This window comes from Lynx rufus, unplaced genomic scaffold (assembly GCF_022079265.1).
Source record: "Lynx rufus isolate CCGP_SWC_20201006 ecotype Redwood Valley unplaced genomic scaffold, mLynRuf1.p SCAF_11, whole genome shotgun sequence".
NCBI classification, from domain to species: domain Eukaryota; kingdom Metazoa; phylum Chordata; class Mammalia; order Carnivora; family Felidae; genus Lynx; species Lynx rufus.
The window spans coordinates 43,502,857-43,523,133 of record NW_025814825.1 but is presented as its reverse complement, the minus strand read 5'-3'; the positions used below and the strand labels follow the sequence as shown (position 1 = coordinate 43,523,133).

Genomic DNA, 20,277 nt, shown 5'->3' with positions numbered 1-20,277 from the left:
AGCACTTGCCGTCCAGGGCGCTGGGCCGGGAGGTTCAGTAGGGGGTGCCCAGTGCACCTTCTCCCCTGGGCAGCTCTGGGAGGGCCGGCCATGTGTGTGCTGAGTGTTTTCTCTGGGAGGACTGGCTCTGTGTGCTGAGTGTTTTCTCCCTCTGCAGGGAGCTCCAGCGGCAACTCTTCTCCGGAGTACCCTCGGAAGGAATTTGGTATGTCCTTTCCTTACTTTCTAAAGAAATGGTCAAATGAGGCACTGGGGAAATGCCTGGAGTCAAATGGATTCTTCTAAAGGAGTTTGACCCCTTGCTTCCTTACCCTGAAGCATCTTAAGGCGACTGACCTCCACATTAACTTGCTGGCATTCGCCATTGCTCCTGATACTACTGAAGTGGCAAGTTATTCACACAGGGCTCAGGCTTGGACAGAGAAGCCCCTAAGGCCAAGCAACAATTATAGGATTTTTCCTTCCACAGGACACACAGAGACCTCCCAGCAAAGAGGAGCAGGGGGCTGAACTCAAAATGCCAAACATCCCATCACCTCCACCATGATTGGCTGCAAAGGGGCACACTTTATGCCAAGTGAAACCCAAGGATCTGTCTTCATTTGGCCTTAACCTTTTGGTCCATGTTCTTGGATTCTCACTGTGCGTCTGAATTGATACGATGATTGTACAGTGATTATAATTTTATTTATTTGCTTATGGCTGGAAGTCCAAGGCAGTCTCTAACAAAAAGCTAAAGAGATCTGGCTGTTGTTTTTTTTTTTTTTTAATATATTTCATCTGTGTAGACAGCCAGCCCTAATGACCTTGCTTCCAAATGATTACCTTAGTTAACACTCTAAGTGTGAGCTAATCTAACATTCATTTAGCTAACACCCTAAATGCATTGGAGCCTTGCAAAACTTTCTCTGCCCTTTGGCTATGTGGCCATCATTTATTAAGCACCCACTGCCAACCCCAGGTGGTTGGGTTCACTGTGGGGCCAGTGATTGAAATAGGGGAGCCAGGTGGAGGCCTCCACATGGACTGACGTGTTCAGTCATTTCATCCTGAAGCAGAGCTGGTGGCTCAGCTTCCGGGTGGGGGCACCAAGTAGGAACTGGGATGCACAGGACTTGAGCTCAGGGAAGAAGGGCAGGACACTCAGTTTGCAAAGACTTTACAAAGACACATTAGTAGAAACAAAGAGAAAGGTGCCCATCTGGATATAAATGCACACTGAAAACCGTCTCTTCCCCACCCCCCACTTAAACAGACCTACTTCCAGGTGAAAATTGTTTAGCATGCCACCTCTTACATATGCCTAAGATTACTTGTCTTTGTTTCTCAGCATCATCTTCAACCAGAGGACGGAGCCAAACACGAGGTGAGCTCTGTTGCTGGGTTCATTTCAGTTCATTCACCAAGTTTTTTCTGAGCATCTAACACGGGTGCCCAGCCTTGAACCAGAAAATATGAGAAGCAGAGAAGAATAAATAAGGCATGGTTTCTGCGTCTGAGGAGCTTACAGCTTCCTGGGAATCTTTTGCCGGCCCCATCAGGATGGGAAGGGTAGATTCTGGCGGTGACGTAGCATGCGAGTGGAAGCAAGGCTAAAATCACATGGTAGCCAGCTGGGGAGCAGCTTGTCCTGCTGCGGATTAGCTGATGATGCTGGCGCCACATCTGACTTCACTTGTAGTCTCCTGGCTGACTAGAGCCGCTGTAATTACCGTGATGCATCGAGAAATGAGCAAAAGCCCTTCTTTTTCAAATTATTCCAGGGCACAGAGGGCTGCGTGACAGTTTTGCACTGTCCACGTCTGCCTGTGGAGAAGGCTCTAGGAGGGAAATGTGGTCCTGGGGAAAGCGGCCCCAATGGATCTGGTGGGGGTGGGGAGGAGCGGCGTGTCAGGGCCTTGCTGAAGGCAGGGCTCCTCATGGGCTGGGCTGCTGTAGCCCTCACTGATCAGTCTAGACTTCCCAGGTGCCTTTTTGCATCAGTAACTTGAAAGTTAGGAACATACCAGCTACCAACTTTAGGCTAATAGTTGAAAGATGTCAATGGCCTACCTGAAGCTAACTAATAACGCGAAACCATCCATTTCCTGCCCAAAGGAGGCCCAAGTGGCTAAGTAAATGGTACGGGTTTTAGAAGTCTCTCTCTCTCATGACCCAGAGACCCAGGAGGCAAGACAGCAGCTTGGTTTGGGCAGTTGGGAGACAGGCAGTGGGAAGGGGTTCGGTCGATGCTGATGGTGATGGAGCCTCCCGGCTCAGCCTGTGATTTCATCAGGGCATCCCCAGGCGCTGGGATGTGTACAGTGGGCAGGTTGGGATGTGGGGAGAGGACCTCTCCTTTCAATAGCACTTGTTCTGGGCACACTTAGGCCTCCTGTTCTTAGGACACAGCCCAGAATCTCTTCTGCTGCTCAGAGCTCAGTGTCAGGCACTGTGATCCAAGCTCCTTCATTCACACTTTCTCCATCTCTTCCCTGGCAGAGAGCGAAATCCGAGTTCGACTACAGAGTGCATCCCCATCTACCCGATGTAAGTGGTCACTGTCTGTCTGAAAATAAAGGATCCAGGAATCCAGGGTCACCAGTGTGTGTGTGTGTGTCTGTGTGTCTGTGTGTCTGTGTGTGTGGTCACTCAATCATAAAACGTCTTGAAGGGCCTTCTGTGAGAGGGACCCTTAGCGAGGTGCTGGGGATGAGAAGCTGAGTAAGTCATGTTCCTTGCTGCTAACAGGGAGATCGTAAACCAACCAACCATGACATCTCAGGGAGCTGAAGGAGCAGGGAGTCAAAGAAGCCTTCTCGGGTCCATGTCCCTTGAAGGGGGACCGAAGGATGGGTCATTTAGGCTCTGTGGGATACGCTGGCATGACACATTTGAGGAACATATGCCCACACGTTGGAGGAATGTTCAGTGTGGCCAAAGGAAAAGGAGAAAGAGGGGACATGATAGAATACTTAAGATTGGAGAAGAGTCAGAAGCAAGTCGAGTGTGAGAATTTGAACTTTATTTCAAATGTCAGGGATTCCCTAGTCTGTTGACTTTGTTTCACTCCTATTGTTCTTGTTAGAAGTTATTTGACATTTTGAAAAGAGCCCAACCGATAGGGTGAGAGCCAAGTATAAAAAGCAGGAGGAGAAAGAGGCCACTTGGCCCAGGAATCAGAGATTGGGGCTGGCGCAAAGAGCTCAGGGCCCTGTGCCATGGGTTCTGAGGCTATCTCACCAGAGTCCTTCCAGGCTTGGCAGGGCTGAGCCAAAGGATGGAGCTTTCAGGGAAGGGGGTACCTGGGCAGTCTTCTAGGACACATTGTCTGCAGACCTCTTATGTGCTACCCTCCTATGATGTCTCCTTCCTCTCCTCCTTGCCATGTTGGGAGGCACAGGGAGCTAACACCTCTAGGTGACCTAGCTACAAATAATAGTGGCCAAATAGACCCCAAACCCACATGAAAGCAGCATAATGTTTAGGAGTTATGAGCCACGAATTCCTTTTGACACTCCAGAGCATACAAGGTCAGGCACTTGACATTCAGCGTGTCCCGGTGGGGGATGAGACCACTGTTGAATCATTTGTTTCAAGAGATCTGGTTCTTTCACTGCCCTGTGTGTAAATCTCCCAGCCCCCTGATCTAGGACGACCAGGTCTTCCAGCCACAGAATTATCCCTGTGCTGTCTGATGAGGTCTAATTAGGAAATACATACTGAGGACCTCCCTGTGGAGGCCCTGTATTTATGAGGCCATTAATATTACAAAGTGCCAGGTTGATAGATGCTATAAATTGACAAAATACAAAAATTACAAGGCTGACCAAAAATGTCCCAGCGTGTGAAGCAAATGTCATTCCCCCCACCCCCGCCTCATTCAGAATGCCATATATGTTTTTCCACTGCAGCTGGACTCAGGAAAGAATCCTGGGCCTATTGGAAAATTGGGGGTTTATTTTACAGGGACGGAATTGGATGATGTTAAGCGTTTGCTCAAGGGGAGTCGATCTGCAAGCGTGAGCCCCACCCGAAATTGCTCCAATACACTCCCCATCCCCAAGAAAGGCACGGTGGAGACCAAAATGGTGACGGCAAGCTCCCAGTCAGGTAAGCCCCGGGGCTCCAGCTTCCATGGAGGGAAGGGAACGAGGTGGCAGAGTTGTCCTGGCCCCGGAATTCAGCCGTGCCCCGACAGGCCTCCAAGGTCGTGGCAGAGACTTCACAGAGTACTTACCAAGAGTCTGCTCTTCATGCTGTGTGAGCATGTGGGCTGCGCCCTGTCTGGTCCACCATCCCACGAGCGTGTAGTCGGGCTCTCAATCCTAGAGACTCTCTCCCAGGACATTCTTGACATCTTTTGGGAATGTGTTGGCCAGGTTCCCCGAGTGAAGAATAGTGGGGACAACTGTATTTTCATTCATTTATTCAGTGAATATTTATTATGTGCTTCCTCTGTGCCAAGTAGCAGGCACTGAGGAGAAGCAAGGAACAGGAGAGACATGGCCACTCGTGGAGGTGAGGGCCTCTGGGGGAAGTCAAAAAGATAACCAGGGGGTCATAGTCAAGTAGGATGGACATTGTTGAGCACTCCTGGATCACATGCCTACCAAGTGCAAGGTGGGTTCTGTGGGAAGCAGAAAGATGAATAAGCAGATCCTTGGACGGAGAGGAGGAGAGAAGCCAGTTCTGCTATGTTGTGAAGCTTTCTGTCCCTTACTCCTGAAAAAAAGAAACAATAACAAAACACAACAACAATCCTTGAGATTGTGATATTTCTCTTATTTTTAAATATAAAACCAAACCTCAGGGCAGGTTTTATGACTTGCATGGCTAGTTCCCCCTTGTATAGTGAAGAGGCAGAATTGGCTTCGGATTTGAAGAAGCACCAAAGTCCCCTCTCTTGGGGGCAGAGTGCCCCTTGGGTCTGGTTGGCACATAGGAAGGTTTAAGGAGAGTTTAACCAGAGAAGACTGCCCTCCGTGCGGGATGGTCTCGGACCAGGGGCTTTGCTCTCTGCACCTGCCTCATGCCTGGAATTCTGTGTGGGATTTGTGGCCCCCTGGCACCAGTGGCAGAATCAGCAACCGATGGATGTCCCAGTGGAGGGGACAGCACACCAGGAGGTGGGGAGGGGATCTTGGAAAAATGGGCAGACCCCAGAGCAAAACTGACCTACTTCAGATTTCACCAGGAGTCAGCAAGAATTTTTTTTTCTCTTCAAATTTTTATTTCAATTTGAGTTAACATACAGTGCATTATTGGTTTCAGGAGTAGATTTCAGTGATCCATAGCTTACATACAATACCCAGTGCTCATCACAAGTGCCCTCCTTAATTGCCATGCCTATCTAGCCCATCCGCCACCCACTTCCCTCCATCCTCTCTTGGTTTGATCTCTATTGCTATGAATCTCTTATGGTTTGTTTCCCTTTCCCCCCAACCCCATATGTTCATCAATTTTGTTCCTTAAATTCCACATATGAGTGAAATCATAAGGTATTTGTCTTCCTCTGACTTATTTCACTTAGCAAAAATGTTGTTGCAAATGGCAAGATTTCATTCTTTTTTTATGGCTGAGTAATATTCTGTTGTATATATACACCACTTCTTTATCCAATCATCAATTGATGGACACTTGGGCTGCTTCCATAATTTGGCTGTTGTAGATAATGGTGCTATAAACATCGAGGTGCAGGTATCCCTTTGAATTAGTATTTTTGTATTCCTTGGGCAAATACCTAGTAGTGCAATTGCTGGGTTGGAGGGCAGTTCTATTTTCAACTTTGTGAGGAATCTGCAAACTGTTTTCCAGGGTGGCTGCACCAGTTGGCCTTCCCACCAACAGTGCAAGAGGGTTCCCTTTGTCCACATCCTTGCCGACACCTGTTGTTTCCTGTGTTGTTCATTTTAGCCATTCTGACAGGTGTGCGGTGGTATCTCGTTATAGTTTTGATTCGTATTTCCCTGATGATGAGTGATGTTGGGCATCTTTTCATGTGTCTGTTAGCCACAAAAAGAATTTTTAATACAAGAGATCAAGTTTTCACCAGCTCCGAAGTTTCAGATGAAAGTGGACTGACCAACTTCCCTGGACTGAGGGAGGTCCCGGGACATGGGACCTTCAGGGCTAAACCCGAGAATGTGCTGGCACACCGATCTGACTGGGTGCTGCTTTTGTCTCTCACTGGGGTGTGGGTGTGCCTGTCTGTTTCCAGTGTCTGGAACCTATGATACAACCATCTTGGACGCCAACCTTCCCTCCCATATGTGGTCTTCCACCTTGCCGGCGGGGTCCTCCATGGGGACCTATCACAACAATGTGACCACCCAGAGCTCATCCCTCCTCAACACCAATGCCTATTCTGCAGGATCGGGTACGTGGTACAGTGCACTTCCCCTCCTACCCCTGAACCCTTTGCAGTTTTACCTGGAGCTGAACGACCCCTCTGCTGTTTACCTTCCCTGGAGGCTTTCTCTAGGGGTCTTCTGTGACCTAGCATCCCAAGATTTTCCCATTGAAACCCCAGCTCAATTCAGTCTCTAAGGTGTTTCTTTTGGTGGGTCCCCTATAAAAAGGACTATATAGCACAGTGTATCAGGAAAAAAAATATAATGGGAAAGAACATGAAAATGTGTATAGGGAACCTAGTTTCGTTCCACATGGATTAACTGTGACCTTGAGAAAGTTGGTTAACTCCTCTGGGCTTCAAATGCCTTTTCTGCAAAAGGGTGACCCAGGGTCCACGCGAGGCCTGACCACCTTATGACCATTCCTTGGCTATGACTCAAGGCACACTATGGACAATTTGGTCCTTGGCTGCAAGGCAAGAGCCCAAGATTTCCCTAAAACCAGAAATGTAACAAAATAGAAAAATTTAATCCTGGCACTTCTTCTGGTGCCTCTGTGGTTTCCCCTGCTCTGGGCTGGAGGTCCCTCTCACAAGCCTTCCTCCTCCTCCTCCTCCCCTGCAGTCTTTGGAGTCCCAAACAACATGGCATCCTGCTCTCCCACACTGCACCCCGGGGTCAGCACCTGCTCCTCAGGTCAGTGCTTGCCAGTTTGCGTCGCCCTTTTTAGCACGTTTGCTTTACTAGTTAGTGATGCTCCCTACTGCTGAGGAAAACAGAGGGGTTTCCACAGAAGATGTTCTTTCTGCCCATGAGCGTGAAGACTTTCCTCATTGCACACGGGATGCAGAAACAGGGCCCAAGGGGTGCCTGCCCTCAGTCCTAGGTGGAGATCAGCCCCCAAGGACAAGGCCTGAGGGAGGGTGCTTGGGGTGTCCAGAACCTACTTGTTCTGTTCTGGTCTCTTTTCTGTGAGCGGTGGAGAAATGGAAGTAAAGGGGCAGAGTCGGCACTGTGGACATTTTCAGGTGCAAAGTACTCTTATGTTAGAAGGTTATTACTTTATTTTTTTAATGTTTATTTTATCTTGAGAGAGAGGGAGAGAGAGCGAGGGAGGGGCAGAGAGAGAAAAGAGAAAGTATCCCTAGCAGGCTCCCCACTGTCAGCACAGAGCCCAACACGGGGCTCCATCCCACGACCCTCAGATCATGACCTGAGCTGAAATCAAGAGTTGGATGCCCAACAGACTGAGCCACCCAGGTGCTCCTGAAGGATCTTACTTTAGATCTTTTTATAAACACTGTCGTTCACTGGGGGCTCAGTGTCACTGCCTGGCTTCCAGTGCAAACATATGACCATTTTCTTAATGTTTTATTTATTTTTGACAGCACGAACAGGGGAGGGGCAGAGAGAGAGAGAGAGAGAGAGAGAGAGAGAGAGAGAGAGGCAGAGAGAGAATCCCAAGTAGGCTCTGCCCTCTCAGCGCAGAGCCCAATGCTGAGCTAAAATCCGGAGTTGGATGCTTAACCAACCAGGCCACCCGGGCTCCCCACCCCTGGGATATTTTTAAATACAGTGGCATCTGTCAGACCCTGTGCAGATTACTGTTATTCAGCTATGTGGCCCTAACTACCCAATATATGAAACTGCTGGTAGCTGTTGGCCAGTAGTGAGGGGTGGGGCCTGAAGAGCTCACCGTGTCACTGAGAATGTGAGAACTGAGAAATCTGGGGAATCTCTGGCCTGTGCCAAGATCTTTATCATGGAAGTGCTTTGGGGTGCTCCAGGGGCTGCCTCAAGCTAAGGGGCCCCCTCTCCACCTGCGCTCACCCACCCTCCATTCCTCTCCCAGTGTTTGGCATGCAGAACAACCTGGCCCCCAGCTCGTCCACCCTGTCCCATGGCGCGGCCACCACCTCCACAGGTCAGTAGCCAAGGTTTGGAGCTTAGGGTCTGGGAAGTAACGCCTTGTTGCAGCTGTAACTCACAATATCCCTTTCCAGTAACTGAATCAGAGGGACCAGATTTCCCTAAAAACCAATCAACCTTTCCCAACAAAGAAACAGCCCCCCCCCCCACCTCCCAACCTAAAGATGTCAACTTCGATCATTTGCTGGCTCGGATGTGAGGGAAACCACAGGGGAGCCCTTGCTGTGGAGTGTCATCTGTATACCCCTGTGTCTCACTGCCGTTCCTGTTGGTCCCCTGTCACTGTACCTCGATCATCTAGCTGATTTTATGGTGTACCCCTGTGCAAACCCGGGGAGGTGGAACAGGAGAGGGGTGAACCTTAGCCTTTGCCCTCAGCTTGTTTATGGTTTACTTGGAGTAGAAAGTCTAATGCACGTCAAACAACCAGGTGTCCTATAGGACAACATGAATCCTGTTGTGCAGAGCAGGTGTTAGGAGTTCTGAAGGGAAGGAGTCTTAGGAGAACTTCATGGAGGAGGTGGAATTTTGGAACAATCCTAAAAGAATGAGGATTAGACCAAAGAAAGTGTCATCTAAACTCATTGCCGCCCCTGTGGCTGGAGACAGTTGCCTTTGTTGTTATAATTCATTTTATTTAGTCGCCACTAAGCTCTTCCTGTCACCTGGGGAGCCTGCCCCCTGCTGGGACTGCTCAGGCTATTCTAGGCTTTGTGGAGCCACTCTCCCACACTGGCCCTGCTGACTCAGTGGTTCCTTTCTTGTAGCATATGGTGTGAAGAAAAACCTGCCCCAGGGCCCTGCCGCTGTGAGCGCAGGCGTGTCCACCTCTGCAGGTGAGTGCTACTGCCAGCTGCCGATGGCAACCACGTGTGGGGGACAAGTGCTCTGCAGTGACACGTGGCGTATGGGAGGGGGAGGTATAACCTATTGGTGGTCTGAGGTCTGCAAATACGACTCACCCCAAAGGCCTCCTGGTTCCCATGACAGAGCAGAGATAAGTGTGCCCCAGCCTTACCTTGGCCTTCAAGGGCCAAGGGGTGGGGCAGGGAGCTTAGGGTCAGGTATTCATACCCCAGTCCCCACTGTTGTCTGGAAGCCCCTGGCCTGCTCCTGTTATGTGTCACCCATTGCAAGAACCCGGGAGCCCCTCAGAAGCTACCACCCCAACCACACACTCTTCCTTCCTTCCTTCCTTCCTTCCTTCCTTCCTTCCTTTCTTCCTTTGTCTTTCTTTCTTTCTTTCTTTCCTTTCTTTCCTTTCTTTCCTTTCTTTCCTTTTCCTTTTCCTTTTCCTTTTCCTTTTCCTTTTCCTTTTCCTTTTCCTTTTCCTTTCTTGGCTCCATGCCCAGTGTGGGGCTCAAACTCATAACCCTGAGGTCAGTAGTCACATGCTCTGTCAACTGAGCCAGCCAGGTGCCCCACACCATACACACTTTCAATAGGATCTTTATCAACTTGGGCTCTCCTCACCCAGTGGGTTATTTCTTCCATTGCTGTGATCCTGTTGTTCCCTTACATTCAACAATTCATTGATTCAGAAAAGATTTACTGAGGACCTGCTCTGTATGAGACAGATGCTGTTCTAAGTGCTCGGAGTATGAACGTGAACAGGTCAGACTAGACTCCTGCCTTCACCAGGCTGACCATTGCAGCCGGAGAGGAGGCAGATGGACAAATAGACAAATGACAGGAAACGATGACAGAAAATCATACCTACTTAGAAGAAATAGATGAGGTAGCAGAGATGGGGCAGGGGTTCATGTTAGACCGGCTGGTCAGGAAAAGTGCCTCCAGGATGGTAACACTTGAGACTGAGGGATAGAAATGAACCCACCACATCAGTTAAAAAAGGGCATGACTGACAAGGGGACTTTGACCCTTTGGCTAAAGATCCTGTAGTGTCCAGGTGAGGGGACAGTACCGTAGGCCAGCCACCTGGTGATTCCCACATTGACCCACTCCTGGTGGCCAGGCTCAGCCAGGCAGGGGAGGGTGGCTTTGTTCTCCAGGATGCTTCTTAGTAAACACTGTCAGCGAGAGCAGGAGACCCTCAGATGCAGCTGCTGATCTCTCTCTTTCCCTCCCCCCCCGCCTTTCTTCCTTTTTCTTGTTCTGGTCATTTCTTCCCTCTCTTGTCCTTCTCCTTGCCTGCTCCTTTCCTCCCCAGCCTCCACCACAAACGTCCAGAATGATGAACTCTTGCACAAGGACTGTAAATTCCTGATCCTGGAGAAAGACAACACACCAGCCAAGAAGGAGATGGAGCTGCTGATCATGACCAAGGACAGTGGGAAGGTCTTTACCGCCTCCCCGGCCACCATCGCCGCAAGTACGAGGGAGCCCACGCCATGCAGGTTTCAGGAGAGAGGCAGATGGTATAGGAGACAGAATGTCCTAGCAAGGTGGATTGAGACATTTTAATAAGAAAACCGGAGCTGCCCCATTCAAATGAAATTTACCTGCCTGAATAGGGTGCTCCAGGGTCTGCCTTGAATGTAGATAAACATTCAGGAACATTCTGGTAAAACACACCCAGAGAGGTCTTTGGGCAATGGGAAGTCTCCTAACCACAAGCACAGATCGGGGAGATTGACTCAGGGAAGCTGAGCTCTCTTCCTACTGGGGTATCCAAGCAGGAGAGGCCCTGGGGCAGAGTGGGGAGTGAGGATGGAGTATCCTGGGTGATCATAGGTTGTATGCACAGCTTCTTTTTCAGACGACACCCTGAAAAAAGAAAAGCAAGCTGCCTACACTGCTGACACCTGTCTGATATCAGACGCTAATGGTAAGAGGAAATCTGGTCACTGTTCCTTTGACTTTAGTCTATCTGCATGTAATTTATTCATCTTCTGAGACCTGGCTACTCAAAGTTGGGTCTCTAGACCTGCAGTTTCGGCCCCACCTGGGAGCGTGTTAGAAATGAAGGCTGCCAGGCCCTGGCCCAGACCTGCTGAGTCAGAGGCTGTGTTTTAAGCAGCTCTGCAGCTGTCTCCTATGCATGTTAGTGCAGCAGAAGCCTTCCCATGGCGCGTCTGCCATCTACGGTGGGTTTTTTTCTCTCTGTTCCATAATTTCCAGAGCTACTAGAAAACTCTTTACAAAGCACTTGCTACACTTATTTCTTTCCTTCCCAAATATTTGGATTCTCTCCCAGATAACTGCATTTCTTCACATGCTCAAGGTCCTGTGTACTCTTTCCAGATCACTGATTTCTCTTCCTTTACCGACCTCCCTGAAAAGTTGGGTCTTAGAACATCTTTTCAAAATGCAAATGAAATCCCTTATGATCTTCACCAGGCCCGACTCTGAGGAAGTACCTACTTTGAAGACTTACATTTTAGGGGTGGAGGTGGGGCTATGGAACCAAAAGACCCTTTATAGAATCTGATGAAAGGTGTAAACAGTTTTCTCAGAGAATTCCTTCCGTGCCCACAAACACTCAGTGGTCGAATAGCATCAGGGACTGGTGAACTAGCCCTCTGCCCCTCCACCCCTGGTGAGGAACATAAAGTCCTTTAACCAAGAAATCGAGAGTCATTTCTCATAAACATATTTATGGTTGAGTGCAAATGTCACCCCTAACACGGAACTCCAAAAATGTCTTGGGCTTGAAAGGTTTAGGTCACAAGAGAGTTAAGATCCTGCTTTTCACCCACCATTAATTGCTGGCCCAGCCATGTCTTCATTGATATAATGGTCGCAAATATCACATCAGCGAGGACTGAGTCCATGAGCGTTCCCATACGGTGCTATTCCTCAAGGTGCTTGGATGGCACATGTACCTCAAGTTTTGCCCAAAGTCAACTCACAGGCTGTCCTGTGGTTCCGCAGCTTAAAAGCTCAGGTCAGGGGTGCCTGGGTGGCTCAGTTGGTTAAATGTCCGACTTCAGCTCAGGTCATGATCTCACGGTTCGTGAGTTCAAGCCCCACATCAGGCTCTGTGCTGATAGCTCAGAGCCTGGAGCCTGCTTCAGATTCTGTGTCTCCTCCTCTCTCTACCCCTCCCCTGCTCGTGCTCTCTCTCTCTGTCTCTCAAAAAATGAGTAAATGTTAACAAAAATTTAAAAGCTCAGATCAAAACCTGTGTTCTTGGTGTTTGCCTTCCAGGGGACGTGAAGACTGTGTCCACAAAGGGCAAGGTCACCTCCGCAGGTAGGTAGCCACAGCAGATCCTGCAGTGACAGGAGCTGAGAGGGCTGGTTGTGATGAACAGAACAGATGACCACCCCCTCACCTGGAACCAGGGCACACATGAGCCCTGCACCTCTAAAGCATTTCCCTGAAGGCCTGAGGTGGCAGGGTGGAGGGCAGTGGAGGGGGCTGGCAGGGGGCTGGGGCAGGGCTGCAGAAGGGTCCAGGGTCCAGGGTCTCCCAATAGAGAGGAGCCACTGCTGCGTCTTCCAGAACCCCATGCCTGGGCTTCAGGGTGCCTCTAAGACCACGCACATCTCCAGCCCTTTAGACTTTTCTCACTTGCTTACACAGTCTTGTGAGGGAAACAGACCAAGGGTTATCAGTCTGTTTTAGACACTAAAAATCCTTTTCACTAAAAAAAAGAAGCAGCAGCAACAGCAACAGCTTCCCAGCCATCCCTTAAGTGCTGAGTGTAATTTTGGGCACTGCAGGGATTACACAGGAGCTGAGGGGCCCAACGGAATGTAGGTGTGGAGGGAGACGGGAACACTTTGGGTTTGGCCATAACCAAATTCAGGAAGTTGTAGCAAAATCCATGCTCATCATCAAGATTTTTAAACTGGGTGCTTTGGGCTGCATCCTCTGCTAATGCCCATACCTGCCTTAACCTCCTTTCATCAGCAAGCATTCTATGAAGTGGGGAATCTTTTAACCCCACTTTATGAGAAAGGAAACAGGTGAAGGGACTTCCACTGTGTCATACACCTCTAGCCCAGGCTTGTCCCATGTGTGCTCTTCCCCAGCTGTGGCCCTGTGTGTGTTCCAGGAGCCAGCCTTGCCCGCCTTGGAGCTGCCAGCCCCGACTAGCGTTCACTCAGGCCCCCAGGAAGTCACCGAAAACCCCAGAATTTGGAGGGAAGAGGGCGGGAGCCTACTGCATTCCCCTTACCCCTCCTTTGTCTTCCACAGATGTTCACAGCTACAATCACCGCGGGGGCAGTGGTAGAGGCGGAGGTGGCGGCAAAGGTGGCGGCGGAGGGGGTCCGTGGGGGGCGGCGCCGGCCTGGTGCCCCTGTGGCTCCTGCTGCAGCTGGTGGAAGTGGCTGCTGGGCCTGCTGCTCACCTGGCTGCTGCTCCTGGGGCTGCTGTTCGGCCTCATTGCTCTGGGTACGTAGGACAGTGGCAGGACACCAGGCCTCACTGCCCGTCTGGAGGGGCAGTGAGTGTCCCGCGTGTCAGAGATCCAGGGGCCGGAGGCAATCGGGGAGGACCCCTCATTACTGCAGGTGGGGAGCCAGGCTCTAGAGGTACTCGGTCCGGGTCCCACAGCCACTCAGTGGCAGGACTGGAGGCACTCGGTCCAGGTCCCACGGCCACTTGGTGGCAGAACTGGGGTTCTGGTGTGGCTCCCAGCCCAGGGCCCTCCGTCCCTGTCACAGCCTGCTACGCATTTGGCTGCCTGTAATCATCAGGCCGTGCGTGCTCAGGGCCTTTTTGATTTTCACCTTTTCCAAGCACCCCTATGGGTCTCTGTCGGCTCTCGCGGCAGCCCCCAGGGAGGATGGGGGACTGCTCTATGGCCTCCTCCTGTGAGAAGAGTCCCAGGCCTGGTTTCTTCAGGGTGTGGTTACCATTTTGAGCAGCTGCCCCCACTGGTGGTCATGACACGTGGTCTCTGTACAGATTCTGGCCAAAGGTCCCCAGAGCCCCACATCAGGCCCACCTCGGGGTGTGCTGCAGGCTGGGAGGGTGCCGCCGGCTGGGAGGCCCTGCCTGGCTGACCGGTCTCTGTCCACCTGTCTCAGCGGAGGAGGTGAGGGCACTGAAGGCACGGGTGGCCGAGCTGGAGCAGAGCCGGAGCGGGGTGCTGCTCTACGACGAGAAGGTGGAGCGGAGCAACAAGGACCGGCTGCAGGGCGCCGCGCCCGGCGTCGGGGCCGACCTGGGGAAACTGGGGCTTGATGGCCACGGGCAGGAGGCGCTCTGGCTGTTCGTGAAGGGCAAGCTGATGGCGGAACAGGAGAACGGTGAGTACAGCGCAGGGCAGGGCGAAGGCCTTCCGGGCTCCTGTGCTCCCTCCGTCCTGTGCGGGATCCTGGGAGGGGGGACCAGCATTGTGATCCCATCTGACTGCTGGGAAAACTGAGGTCTGTGAAGGAGAATTGCCCAAGATCACACAACTACCACCCCTTGGAATCTGGTTCCTAGTCCCATGTTCTGTGTCTTCCCCCAGGCCGCGGTGCCCCCCCCCACCCCATTGTGTGTATGCACACGTGTGTGTGTGACACATACGTACAAGCTGTGCAGCTAACTCCATGTTACCTTCTCTCGTAGGAAATCTCCGAGGAAGCCCCGGCCCTAAAGGTACTGGGGTGGACTGAGCCCTCACGCTGCTCTCATTTCCTGCCTGTGGAACAGGTTTTCTGGGTGGAAATTTTCCAAATTGAAGGATGAGCAGTAGAAAGATCTTAAGGTGTCTGTCGGGAGGGTTGAGAATTGGCTTTACAGTCAGGATATCTTAGAATGAGAGGGGACCTTGGGCATCACTGAAGAGAGGCCCAGCCACGTGCCCCAGTGACGTGGTCGGAGACTGAAGGGCACCAAGCTGCGTGCCCGCTCACACCGCAGTGACGTTTGTGGGTCCGAAAACACCAGGAGAGAGTGGCTCTTGGGTTCTCACCCCACCTCATAGTTTTTGTGTGTTTCTGATTTTAGGTGACATGGGAAGTCAAGGACCTAAAGGTAAATCAAATGTGGAGATTTTAACCTAAAGTATCAGTAAGGGCTGGTTTAAAATGAGCAGCCTGCGTCTGATTCCCCCACACCCAATCTTCCGGGCCAGCTCCCCTCCATGTAGGACTTGCAGACCCTTGGGCTTTTGAGGTCAGAGGGCTTAGTGACAGAGCAGGGCTCTATGTCTCTGGGGCAGCACTGTCCCTTGTCTCTTCTCAGGGTTCTAGGGACTTCCCGGACAAGGACAAGGGATCTGCATCAAGGATCTGCATCTCCCTCGGCAACAAAGGGCAGCCTGAGGACCTGCTACTATACACAATCCTTGGGGGGATTTCTAGAAATACAGATTCCTGGGTCCTGCAGGAATCAGATCCTCTGGGACTGGATCCTCCTCCCCCTAGGTTAATTCTGATGAACCAGGTCAGGAACCACCATTGCAGCTGAGGAGCCTGCTCCCAGGGGTCTTAGGAGGGGGGCCCCTGGGGGGCGGGGACTCCAGTTGGGGTAGTGCCACCTACCTGCAGGGGTAGGCAGTCTGGCAGGGAGACAGGACATATACACAGGAAAAGGTGCCCCACAGTGTTAGTTGAGGGACAATCATGTGCTAACTTGTGTGACACTCATTGATATGCTGTAGGAAATTGATCTCTTTCCTTAGAAAAGTGGTTTGACAGTGGGACAGGCCCACGGGTGGAAGAGGTTTCCAATCCTAATGACCACAGCAGCACCCCTTGTTCTAGCTGAGGGGGGTTCTCAAACTTCAGTGGGTAGGAGCGTTGCCAGAAGACTCTGGGCCCCACTCCCAGAGCCTCTGATTCGGCAGATGTGGGGCCTGGAGTCTAGGGTCTTGATCGCCCCAAGTGGTTCTGAGGCTGGTGGTGCAGAGTCCATGCTGAGAGCCACGGTTCAAGAGACAGAGTCGTCCCTCTATCCCCACCTTTACCTCCCTTCCCGAGAGATCTCAGTGCAGGAATTGGGGGTTCGTCTGCTTGATGGCCATCCACTTCTCTTGGGGATTCCCTGCCCCCCCCACCCCAGCCTGGGTAACTACATCAGCCCCCTTCCCCAAGGCTCCAGCTTGCAGGCCACACACCCCTCCTGACCACGATGGCGAGGAGGACCGTTGGTCCTGGAGTCCCTGACTCTGTGCTTGCCATAAAATATAAGACGTTAAATTTGAATTGCAGATAAATAATTTTTCACTGTAAGTGTGTCCTAAATATCACATTAAACATACTTACCTTAGAAATTTACTCAGTATTTATCTGCAATGCAAATTGAACTAAGCATCCCATATAATTACTAAATGTGGCAATCCTATGTTCTCCCGGTGGTTCCTTTAGGCAACAGGCACAAGTCCTCTGACTTCTTTTATCTCTGTCCCCACAGGAGATCGGGGGCTCCCGGGGACTCCAGGTATGTAACCTCTGATGGCATGCTGGTATTGCGGGGCTGCTTGTCCCTGGCTCCCGGGTTCTGGGGGAAAACAGGGCTCAGGTGTCGTTGTGTGTCCACAGGCATCCCTGGGCTCTTGGGCCACCCAGGTCCAGAAGGACCAAAGGGACAAAAAGGCAGTGTGGGTAAGAGGCGCTTTTTCCATTCTCTTATTCCCTTACTCATTCATTCAGTAAACATTTCATTAAGTGCCTGCTCTGTGCCAGACCCTGTTTTAGGAGCCGGGAGACATTGGTGAACAAAACACAAATCGCTGCTTATCTTTGGGTTGGGGAGAAAGACATGATAAATTAGTGAAGTACAGAGCAGGGTAGGAGGTAGATCATGAAACGGGAAAGACAGAGCCACACAACGGCACTACACACTGAGGGGGTAAATTTGAATAAGGCCTCACTGAGAAGGTGCCATTTGAACAGACTTGAAGATGGTGAGGGAGCCAGGCATGGGGAGATCTGGGGGGAATGCTCTAGGCAGAGGGAGCAGCCGTGGGCCCTGGGGCAAGGGTGTGCTGTGGCCCAGGAGCAGTGAGAAAGAGGCAATGGGGGCCGGGCTAGAGCCCACCAAAGCCCGAGTGTCCAGACGGAGGAGCAGAGGGCCTCTTGATCATGTGAGATGCTGCCAATGGAGCCCTTAGCCATGGGCACTGGCTCCTAACTCTGAGGTTCCTTTCTTCAGGAGAGCCTGGCATGGAGGGTCCCATGGGCCAGAGAGGACGAGAAGGCCCCATGGGACCTCGTGGTGAAGCAGGGCCTCCTGGGTTTGGAGAGAAAGGGGACAGAGGTAAGAGGCTCTTCCTTTACCAGGAGGGTTAGCTATATCCATGCTTCCTTCTCACATCTTTCTCCCTCCTTCTTTCAATGGCCTTTACTGAGCAGCTACCTCGAGCCAGGCTCTGTGCCAGGCCCTGTGAAGACCACACTCTAATGGGGGTGTGGGCTGGGCTGTGGGTTTGGGTCTGAATCTAACAACCCTGCAGCGTTCGGAATCCACAAAGAAGGTCGTCAAAAGGAGAAAGGGTCGTCCCACGTAGGCAGTGCAGAGTCAGGTCTGAGGTAAGAGGCTCAGGGCAGAGCCTGACCAAAGGTGGAGAAGGGTGGTGGGCCCGCAAACCTTCATGGCTGGAAATCGGCAGGGAAGGAGAGATAGAAAGACTTAGACACAGGCCCAGCCCTGGAGGAGGCTGGGAAGATTTTACAACTAGATTCTTAACCAGGAGTCAGCTTTCATCAGATGAAACCAGGCACAGATTCTAGAAATTCTCACAATGCCAAAAGAGCACGAGCAAGAGCTTTATTTTTAGCTCCTCTTTGTCTTAAAAATATTGTTCAACCAGGCAACAAATATTTATTGAGTGGCTCCTGTGGGCCAGACCTCATGGGCTATAAAGGCTCTGGGGGTAGAAACTGAAGGTGTTTTGCAGCTTTGTGGCCTCAAGGAGGTATCTGATGGATCAGAGACCACCAGCAGTTGGGAAGTATTGCCCACAAATGACACTGCCAGGCTGGGTGGGCGAGCAAACTGAGCATCCTCTGCTTTCTCCCCAGGGGCTGCTGGTGAACCCGGTGTTCAGGGCCCACCTGGTGTCCCAGGTTCTGTGGGTCCCAAAGGTAAGTCAAGTGCCAGGATGGTGCGGATCACAGAGGTCCAGGCAGTGGATCCTGACAGCCCTAACCTGCTGCAGGGACAATGGGCCCAGAGAGCACCCCGACAAAGGAGTGCCTGGGGGGTCAGGGCTGGAACTGACCCCAGGGCTGGAATTTTTGGGACCATGTTTCTGTCTCTCTTCAGTGGCCTTGTTATGTGGCCCCTAAGTGGTGGATGGGTCAGGAAGTCCCAAGTCAGATTAAGTTCCTCACCCAACAGCTGCCCAATTGCACTCCTTCAAAAGCATTGTCTGGACAGCTCAGGGAGAACGGGGCCTTCTCAGTTTGATGCCCGTCTCCCCTCCCTGCTGCTGCCCTGGGCCCACATGTTCTACTCTGACCGGGAAGGAGCAGGGGTCTCTCGATCCCACCAGCTGTAGTGTCCTCCCTCAGGAGAACTTTGCACTGGGGTCCCTCTCAGACCCACTGACTTGGGGTCTGGGCACGAACCCACACTGTGTGGGCAATGCTCACACACAGCCTTCACTTGGAAGTGAGCCCCCACCTGCCCCTCACTGTGGGGTCACGTGTCCCTGGCCTGTGGCTCGCCCCTGATGATTGTGGTCTTGTCTTTCTTCTCAGGTTCCAGTGGTTCTCCTGGCCCACGGGGTCCTCCAGGTCAGTGTGCTGCTTATAAAAATAGATGCTGTTTCTGGGGAAAAGAAAGGGATGCTAAAAAGAAACACATTTTTAAAGCAAAAGAAGCAATTATATGGAGCCTTCCAGAGGTCCAAAACTCCCGTCCATACACGTGTCCCCTGAAGCTGAGGTCAGGTTCCCAGTGGTTTCGGGGAGATCCGTGCTGACCTGGCTCAGGGCGCATGGCCCTCTGGCAGCCTCAGCAGCAGGCACTTACTGTCCTGCTTGCACCTGAGCAAAGTCCCTGTGGCCACCTCCTCCCTGTGGGCCAGAGCCCTTCTGCTGTCTTGGGAATCTTGAGCTGTAGCCCACACTGTAATGTGGACCAGTGTTTCTGCCACGGCCCCATGAGGTGTCCTTACATCAGGGCCTGTGACACTAGGGCAAGGAACTGGGCCGGGATGATGTAGCAGGGTTGTGGGGAGGAGTCTGTGGAGAGCAGCCCTTGACTTTACCCCAGGCTGTGCGTGCACCTGTGTGTGTGTGTGCGTGTGCATGTCTCTGCCTGTGTCCATGTCCATCGGTCCATCAGGCCACTCACCTAGCTGCATGGTTGCCTTTGCTTGCAGGCTCTGTGGGTCCCCAAGGGCTCCGAGGTGAAGTTGGACTCCCTGGTGTCAAAGGTGAGCTTGGGGAAGGGGATGCCACCCTGTAGATGCCACTCACTCAAGAAGGAGGTCTGGGCGGTGGGACAGGAAGGGACCAGCAGCTGTATGGGCTGGCAGGTACGTAAGCAGAGGGCAGGTCAGGATGGCAGAGAGCCTGTCTGCACACAGACACCGCCCTTTTTTGGTCATCCCCTCTGGGGCTCCTTACACAGAGTTGTCCCTTACCTTTTCAGGTGACAAAGGTCCCATGGGATCACCGGGACCCAAAGGTACGTTGCCACTGCTCAGACATCCCCATAGTCCGCCTGACTCCTGGGAGCCCCGATGGGAACCTGTCTCAGGGTCCAGGATTGGGCCTGAGAGCTCATTCTAGCCCAGCCTCTCAGATAGGGAAACTAAGGCAGGAAGAGGGGAAACGGAGCACCTATGTCACAAGCACTGTGGTCGGGTGGCCCGCAGGGTGGTCAGGATGCAGTGTTGAGGCACATCCTCTCTCGTCTGGCTCTCCTTGCACTCATGGCACTCACTGTGCAACAGCAGGGGCTGGGGTAGTTTGTGGGGGGCGTCCTGACCCCGGGGGAGAGCAAGCTCCTTGGCCTCAGCAGTGCCTGGGTCTTACTGACATTCTGCTGGCAGCAACTCAAGGGCACAGTGAGAACTGTTTGTAGCCAGGGTCCCTCTCACTGAGTGAGGGTGTTTTCCTTGCTCCCACTGCTGCTTCCTGCCACCCCACCCTGCCCCATGTCTGTTTCAGGTGACCAGGGGGAGAAAGGACCCCGAGGCCTCACAGGTCAGTCTTGC

General features: G+C 52.0%; 1 protein-coding gene across 1 annotated transcript in view; it reads left to right on the top strand.

The window, feature by feature from the left end:
• COL17A1 (collagen type XVII alpha 1 chain) overlaps positions 1 to 20,277 on the top strand; it is a 45,125-nt gene that overhangs the window by 7,380 nt on the left and 17,468 nt on the right. The window contains exons 5-27 of the mRNA XM_047073411.1: positions 158 to 205; positions 1,331 to 1,366; positions 2,482 to 2,529; positions 3,949 to 4,092; positions 6,200 to 6,358; positions 6,957 to 7,028; positions 8,185 to 8,256; positions 9,029 to 9,097; positions 10,432 to 10,593; positions 10,969 to 11,049; positions 12,372 to 12,416; positions 13,368 to 13,565; positions 14,204 to 14,425; positions 14,733 to 14,762; positions 15,114 to 15,140; positions 16,521 to 16,547; positions 16,649 to 16,711; positions 17,262 to 17,366; positions 18,131 to 18,193; positions 18,812 to 18,847; positions 19,438 to 19,491; positions 19,710 to 19,745; positions 20,231 to 20,266. Coding sequence (XP_046929367.1) covers positions 158 to 205; positions 1,331 to 1,366; positions 2,482 to 2,529; positions 3,949 to 4,092; positions 6,200 to 6,358; positions 6,957 to 7,028; positions 8,185 to 8,256; positions 9,029 to 9,097; positions 10,432 to 10,593; positions 10,969 to 11,049; positions 12,372 to 12,416; positions 13,368 to 13,565; positions 14,204 to 14,425; positions 14,733 to 14,762; positions 15,114 to 15,140; positions 16,521 to 16,547; positions 16,649 to 16,711; positions 17,262 to 17,366; positions 18,131 to 18,193; positions 18,812 to 18,847; positions 19,438 to 19,491; positions 19,710 to 19,745; positions 20,231 to 20,266 — 1,833 coding nt within the window. The remainder of the gene's footprint in view (positions 1 to 157; positions 206 to 1,330; positions 1,367 to 2,481; positions 2,530 to 3,948; positions 4,093 to 6,199; positions 6,359 to 6,956; positions 7,029 to 8,184; positions 8,257 to 9,028; positions 9,098 to 10,431; positions 10,594 to 10,968; positions 11,050 to 12,371; positions 12,417 to 13,367; positions 13,566 to 14,203; positions 14,426 to 14,732; positions 14,763 to 15,113; positions 15,141 to 16,520; positions 16,548 to 16,648; positions 16,712 to 17,261; positions 17,367 to 18,130; positions 18,194 to 18,811; positions 18,848 to 19,437; positions 19,492 to 19,709; positions 19,746 to 20,230; positions 20,267 to 20,277) is intronic.